Raw genomic sequence first — 8,339 nt, forward strand, 5'->3', positions numbered from 1 at the left:
TCTTTCACAATTGCCCAGTAAGATTCGCTAACTCGCTGCTCAGGACAGTTTGGTGGATTAGCATCCTTTGGAACAAAATTGACTTTTTTGGAATTGTGGATCGATGCCATTTCTGGCCTAAATAAGGTTGATTATTTGTGCTTTTTAATTAGAGGAAGAAGTTGTTTGTTTGTGCATTTTAATTAGAGGAAGAAGTCGTTTTTCAAGCATTCACTCACATATAGATATGGTGTCAAAGATTAAATTGTTATAAAAGGAGAGCTTTTAAAACCCCAACTGCAAATAGCCTGCCATACTAGGAACTCGGAAGTGATTTTTTTTATTCAAATGCGCTTAAATGTTTCAGAAGCTTTATAACATTTCAACTGATAATAGTAATGATTACCTGGAAGCACCAGTGATCTTTTTTAGAGTATGTTTCATCGTTTTCTAAAATGCATAGATTTTTTTTTTGTAATTAAATTAAGCAAATTTTTAGCTCATCCATTTGCATTGATTTCTCTATCAAGCGACCTTTTTTGTATTTTTTTCTTGTAATATGCTTTCAGATTACCTTTTTTAAATACTCTTTGAACAAATGTTCTATTGCATTTAAACTTTGTAGCTAAATCTTGTTGTGACTGAGTTGAATTTGATGAATTGAGTAGACTATTGATTTTGCCTTCTTTTTGGAAATAAATCTTGATTTTCCACTACTTCCCAATTTTCTTTTTACAGTTTTGTTTTCCTTATAACATTTATAATAATTCCAACAGTTGATTTTGGAACTTTACATGCTTTTGAAATCATGGAATATGAGAACAATGGATTTTCTATATAAAGTTTCAAATATTTTATTTGATTTTCAGACTCTTTACTCAACATTGCAAAAACTAATAAGGAGTAAACAAAACTATACTCACACACAAGAAAACAAATTATGTTAGCATCGTTATAAAAAAAAATCATAATAATTGCATAATGGTTTTTGAGAAAACTCAATTTAAAATCGTCCAAATTTCAACCGATTATGGTGATATAAAAAACAATTTACTTTTAATTAATATAATTACAATAAAACTTCCTTACTTTTACAGCTTTAGTTTTATTCTAAGATTTGTAAATAATAATAGTAAAAAGATATTTTATTTTCTATTGTAAACTTTTCTGTGTTGTGTTTTTATAAATATATTTAAGTTGAATATGAAGTTTATGGTTCAAACTTTAATGTTTAATATTAATTTAATGGTAGTTCATGGTGGCCAACATGAACTAACGTCTTATTTGCAACCTTTTTTTGTGTCATTAAAATTATGAAACTAGTTTAAAAAAAAGAAAGTTATTTTGCTTTTTTTCTATGCTTTAACTCCTTAAATCTAAGAAAATGACTTTAAACTAAAAGATTTTTTTATTTAAAAATATTAATTATGCCTTAAATCCATATTTAATATGGAAAAAGTTTTAACTTTGAGTTTTTTGTTTTTTTAAGAAAAAATGCACTGAAAGACATGTTGTAATGTTAAAACTTAAAAATCAAATCTCAGCACTATTGCAAAAGTAATAAAACATAAGTACATTATATATATATATATATATATATATATATATATATATATATATATATATATATATATATATATATATATATATATACATATATATATATATATATATATATATATATATATATATATATATATATATATATATATATATATATATATATATATCAACACTTTTTTTTAAGGCTGGTAAAAAAAAGGTGTATATGTTGTACAATATGGTACCAGATACATCTGTTACAGGAGGTGCTTGGTACAGTGATCAGGACTTTGAGGCAGAGTTTGTTGACATTTTGAATCAACAATGTCATAAATTTTTGTTACAAAAGGTTAGTATAGATTTCAGAAATCTAAAAAGTTTGAGTATATATAATTTAGTTATTTATTAGAACAAAATATCTTATATTTTGGTAAGTTTTATGCAAGGCTAAGTGCGCAAAGATATTTGTGCGCATATGTGTGTTGCATCATCTTTTACACTATAATTTTTAATTTAAAAATTAAAAAAGTTTATGAAAGTTTTTCTTCCAAGCCCTTCATATAATGATATATGACCTAATAGTAACCTCACTAAATCCTGTTTGATAAAACGATACCAGCTTTTCCTTTATAATCAAATTTATAATGTATTAATATGTTTTAATTAAGCGTTATCTATAACAACAATTGAATTTATTTATAAATGGTTTAATAGAAAAGACAAATTTATATATATTTTTAAAATTTTGCTTTTGTGCTGAGTAAAGTTTTTGAGATGGTAATGAATGAATGAGATAACACAACGTTTAACCCTTTCGCGACTGACTTAAAAACAGCTATATGACTGCGCGTAAAATAACGATCTAGGATCATGATCAATTAAAAGAGTATAAAATAAAAATTACTAGTCAGAATTTTAAAAATAAGACCTTGTTTTTTTTGTCAAAGAATTGGCTTTCAGGAAATTAAAAAACTAAAAAAAAAAATTTATTATCTTAGTAACGTGATCAAAATATATCATGTTGAAATTAACAAAAATATATAGTTTCTCTATGTAACCTTTAACAAATAAAGAAGAAATACATAAACATACCCTTTTCTAATTTAAATAAATGATACATTTATTTTGGTGATCAAACAAAATAAATCTTCACCACTATCACTGAAAAAAATATCAAGGATCTCATTCATGACAGTATACTTTTTATCTGTTTTTGTTATTTTTTAAAATTAATTTTTGAGCGATCCATAAATGCAGTTAACAAACGGTTTGAAGGATTAACTTAAGATATTATTCACATTTCAAAAATGAGTTTAAAGTTTTCCCCAATTGCTATAGATGATTTGAAATATTCAAAATTGTTTATGCACCGCCATGCGGGTCACTCGTCATTTAGAAACAAATTTTATGAACCGCCATACGGGTCACTCGTCACGAAAGGGTTAACGATCAGATTTGGATCGTTAAACGTTATATATATATTTATATATATATATATATATATATATATATATATATATATATATATATATACACACATAAATACAATTTTTTCATTTTTATATATATATAAACACACTCACACACTTATGCTAAAAGATTTTGTATATGGTAAAAGTTACACTTTTATTAAAATACTATCAAAAAATGTTTAACAAATAGCACATTTAATCGTGAACCATAATTGAAATTAAAAAAAAAGCTCATAAAATTTGCCTAAAAGTTTGTTACTGGATCAAAAGTTGTTTATTACAAAAGTTACTTGATTATTACTAAAGATATAACTAGCTTTATTCCAGTGTAGTGTTCTACCTTAGTTCATGTGTTGGATATCTTCATTTGTTAGCTGCAACAAGCACAAGAAATGAAGATTGATCCATTGCTACAACGAAATCGTTCATATGCTTCTTCGCATGAAGTCTGGAAATACATTTCGGATCTTGGAATCAGTAAGGTCAGAAATTATTTTGACTTTTTATTTTTTTTGGGTAATAAAAAAAATTTAGGGTTCTTAGAAATAGGTTCGTAGATAATAAATTCGGTTTTGAGGAAGAAAAAAGTTTAAGTAACTCGTTTATGTTAGGTATTAATCAATTATAAGTTTATGTAGCTTTTTTTTTAATTTTTTTTAATTTATTTTTTATTAATTCGAATTATCCATGCTTAACTTTAGGGAAGGGAAGTTTTGTACATGTAAACTATTTTTTATAAGAGACTGAATAAGAGTTATAACTAAGACTCGATAATTTTTTTCTGAAATTTATAACAACGAAACCAACCAGCATAGTGAGAACTATGCTGGTTGGCTTTGTTGTTAAATTACCTTAAAAACCACTTTAAAGGTGTTTTTATCTGATAATTAGAATTTTTACAAGAGAAAAGTTGTATACGCATCTTCAACATTGTTTTTCCTTTAAGATAAAAGTCTTAAAGAATGATTTTTTGTTTAACTATTATTAGATTTATGTTCAAAATGTGATGTTTTTAAACATTTTTAAACATTTTTGGCTATAATTTCTAAATAATAGTTATGTTTTATTTTATAAATGAACTTTGAAATCATTTATAAAAAAAAAAAAAAAATTTTTTTTAAAGCCCTAATATCTAAAAATGGAAACGAAACCTCAAGTCCAAACTACGCTTTTGTGAGTCCTTTTCTGGCGACCATGCTTAAAACATACTTAGCAACTTTAGTATGCTTATTGATGTTGCTTATAAGTAATATTTAATTTTTTTTTAACTTTAGAATTTAAAAGATAATTTTAATAATTTGAAGCTTAATTTAGTAATTAGTAATTTGCTAAATAAAGTTTCAAAATAGAAATAAAAAATAATTATAAATTATTACATAAAATATCCTTAAAGTTTTAATTATCTAGGTATCCTTGACTATCAAAGATATTGAAACAATCCTTAGTACTTTGCTCTATGATGGGATGGCTGAAATGATTATTGTATCAGATTCGTCACTGGATAATACTGAATCTGGAGTCATTCAAAAAAAGTTATATCGTGCTGTTAAACCATTATTACCTGTGACGGGCCTAATGAGAATACCGTGTGGCGTTTGTCCGGTAATTAAATATATGTAAAAAGAATTTTTCTTATTTATATAATTAACCATATAATATTACAATATATTTTTAGGTTGTTAAAAATTGTTATCCAGGGGGCTTGGTTTCACCTCAAACATGCGTTTACATAAAAGAATGGCTCGACTAAATTATAATATTTTAGTATTAATATTTGATTAATAAAAGCTGACTTGAATGCAAAAGACTATAATTAAATTAAATTTTGTCAGCAAGAAAATTGTTTTTGTTTTTATGTGTGTGCTTCAGGATTTAAAGAAATGCAGGTAGAAGTGCGATACAGCGCTCAGCGTTTACAATGCCTAGGTCTGTTCCTTTCTTTTTTTTTCATGGATACAAAAATAGTAAGCATAAATCTTCTAATGTTAAGTTGCTAAAATTTTCAATAGTTGCTTTTCTCGAAGAATAATGTTGCTTTGCTTGAAGAATGATGTTGCTTTTGCTTGAAGAATAATGTTGCTTTTCTCGAAGAATAATGTTGCTTTTGTTTGAAGAATAATGTTGCTTTGCTTGACGGGTAATGTTGCTTTGCTTGACGGATAATGTTGCTTTGCTTGAAGAATAATGTTGCTTTTGCTTGAAGAATGATGTTGCTTTTGCTTGAAGAATAATGTTGCTTTTCTCGAAGAATAATGTTGCTTTGCTTGAAGAATAATGTTGCTTTGCTTGAAGAATAATGTTGCTTTGCTTGAAGAATAACGTTGCTTCGCTTGAAGAATGATGTTGCTTTTGCTTGAAGAATAATGTTGCTTTTCTCGAAGAATAATGTTGCTTTGCTTGAAGAATAACGTTGCTTCGCTTGAAGAATGATGTTGCTTTTGCTTGAAGAATAATGTTGCTTTTGTTTGAAGAATAATGTTGCTTTGCTTGACGGATAATGTTGCTTTGCTTGAAGAATAATGTTGCTTTTGCTTGAAGGATAATGTTGCTTTTGCTTGAAGGATAATGTTGTTTTGCTTGAAGAATAAAAGTAAATAGTTCAAGTGAATTCAAAGCAATTATTCCTTTTTATGAAAATTATTTTTTGCGTGTATATTCGTTGCAGAGTTTACACAACAAAATCTTGAATCGTTTTGACCTGCAAAAAATGTCAAATCTCTGCGTGTTGAAAAACTAGCTGTTTATGTTTTAATTTAATGAAAATGTGAAAAGCTAAGATATTAAATGTCGGGATTTTTTTTTTTTTTAACATTATTTTTTGCCGTTGAAGAAATTTTACTACACATAAATTTACAAATAAAAATAATGGCCGGAGCAAGAAGACATTATTTTTGTCTTACCGCCGAGCGCCGTGTTACAATATATATTTTCCACAAAAATTTTTCCAAAACACGGTCGTTCAGACCATGGAAGTAAAAAAACAGATGGAAGTTCAACCGCATTGAAATGTTTCGGGACTGTGCTTGTAACCTTTTGTTTCGTAAACAATACGGAAACGACAAGACTGCGCTTAAACGTTGAATCTTCATACGTTGACGCAAATAGGTATGTTTAAATTAATTTAAAAATATAGTATTTTGACGGTTCGCCCATAATATTCAAGTATAAACATTAAAAATGGCGCAACGAAACGGCAAACAACAACTTTTTAATAAACTTCATATTAAATGAATGGAGTATTACAAGAATGAATGGAATTATGATAGCTAATGAAACTTTAGGCTTTAGCAATTTAGAAAATATTTTTTTGATTTTTCGAAAATTGTTTTAGTTGTCTTTATTAAGATGTTGTGTTATGATTTGAAACAAGAAGAAAAATTTGAAAAAAGAAGCTCAAACTAGCATGCTTTTAAAATAAAGTGGTTCTATTTAATTAACGAGTTTTAATAAACCTTTCGTTGAATAATTACAATTATTAATGGTTAAAACTATGTAGCGTATCCTTAGAATAATTCTTCTTTTATTGTTTTGAAAAAATCACTTCAGTGAATTATGTTGTTTTTTATCGAGTGAAACTTTTTATTGTCGGTTATGAGCATTCTCCCGAGTCGACTTGATATTGCATTAATGCTTGCGGCTTGATGAACTTCCATCTGTTTTTTACTTCCATATTCAGATATAATCATACTAAATAAGTGGAAAGTTATTATACGCAAGCGCAGTAAAAGGGGTCATCCATATATGGTCAGTAAATATAGGGGGGTGGAATAGAGAGTGCTGGAAAGTTTGACACTAATTGACAATGGGGAGGGGGTGTTGAGGCCAAAATGATGTCAATTTAAACTATTTGTTTGTGGGGAAATTAATATTAAATGCGGGGAATTTGATATATTTTATTAAATTATTTATAATATAATATTATAAATTAATATAATAAGTTTCCCAGAGACATTAAATAAATAATAACTACTAACGTAAAATAAAAATTACTATCGTTTTATTAATATATAATCATTTGACTGCGAATCAAATTATGCTAGAAATATTAAATCTTTGTATATAAAATTCACAATCGTTATTCGCTCCCTATAGCGGATTATAAAATGTGGTTTTAAGTAAACTCATAAATTAGTCATTTTTTGAAATTAAATTGTCGTTATTTCAAATACGAAACTCTAATTGCTCTCTAGTTGATTGTAAAACGTGATGCAATGCAAACACAAAGTCTATTGAAAATTCGAAACGCTAATTTCTCCCAAGCGTGTTGAAGAAACTCTTTTAAAAAGCTTGCGCTAATGATGAGCAAAATCATCATTCTGATTTTGATGTAAACAATACTAAAAAATCAATATTAAAATATGGATAAAACTGCATTACTTAACTTATTGATGGTCTCGTATGGAAATGCACATCCCGATAAAAAAAAGGCTAATATCCAAAAAGAAGTCCATAGTATATGGAATTCATTAAAAGAAGAGAAACCGGTGCATAAGGATCTTGAATCAAGAGTAATGTATTTAATCAATTTATTTAATGAAAAGGCAATGAAGTTCAAGAGTAAGCAATTATCATTTTGGGCCAGTACTCCAAAACAGTCTGCCCCAACGTATACTCCACTTGAATTTGACAAGAATTCCTCGCCGTTTGTTGAGTCCACCAATGGGTGATCTGTTATTAATGATCAACAAAGTGCATTAACTTTGAGTTTGTTGAATCAAAAAAATGCAAGAACAGTGGCTCAAGATCGACTTAATTCTGAGATTGCAGCTTTAAATTGTGAAGTTGCTGGACTGAAGACTAGAAAGAGAAGTAAGTGGATTCATTGCTGAAGCTGAAGAGGATGATTTGAAAAAGAAGAAACTAGCTCATCTATGTAAAGAACTGGCCAAAAAAAAGTATGATCAAGGTCAACAGAAGAAAACTAGAGAACTAAAAAAAGCTAGAATGAAGGAAACCTGCTTGGAGCATCTAGAAGTCAAAGAAAAACTAAAAATAAGAAAGAAACCTGGTCGACCGTCATTAGAAGTAGATCAACTTCTTCTTTTGAAGGCGATTATGGATATTGCTCTCCATGGTTCGTCCGCTGATGAAAGACGTCGGTCAGAGGTTCTTCGGGTAATGATAGCTCAGCTATGTTTGTTAATATTGTGTTTGTTAGAATTTTACTCTTAATTAGTATTTTCATAATTATATCCAAATATATTTCTTTATTATTTAGAGCATTAAAACTCTCAACGAATTGACATGAACAAAATTGGATTTGCAATCAGCAAGAGCGCCCTCCATACTCGTCTACTTCCGAGAAGTTACGGAACATTAGAAGGCAAAAGGCACGTCAAAACAGTC

General features: G+C 27.8%; 1 protein-coding gene across 1 annotated transcript in view; it reads left to right on the plus strand.

The window, feature by feature from the left end:
• Positions 1–4,833, plus strand: part of LOC100208788 (DNA-directed RNA polymerase III subunit RPC6) — a 44,345-nt gene extending 39,512 nt beyond the window's left edge. Inside the window, exons 5-8 of the mRNA XM_065804562.1 lie at positions 1,727–1,870; positions 3,368–3,475; positions 4,401–4,595; positions 4,669–4,833. Coding sequence (XP_065660634.1) covers positions 1,727–1,870; positions 3,368–3,475; positions 4,401–4,595; positions 4,669–4,743 — 522 coding nt within the window. The 3' untranslated portion in view covers positions 4,744–4,833. The remainder of the gene's footprint in view (positions 1–1,726; positions 1,871–3,367; positions 3,476–4,400; positions 4,596–4,668) is intronic.
• The last annotated feature ends 3,506 nt before the right edge of the window (positions 4,834–8,339 follow it).

The sequence above is a fragment of the Hydra vulgaris genome, chromosome 09 (genome assembly GCF_038396675.1).
Source record: "Hydra vulgaris chromosome 09, alternate assembly HydraT2T_AEP".
Classification (NCBI taxonomy): domain Eukaryota; kingdom Metazoa; phylum Cnidaria; class Hydrozoa; order Anthoathecata; family Hydridae; genus Hydra; species Hydra vulgaris.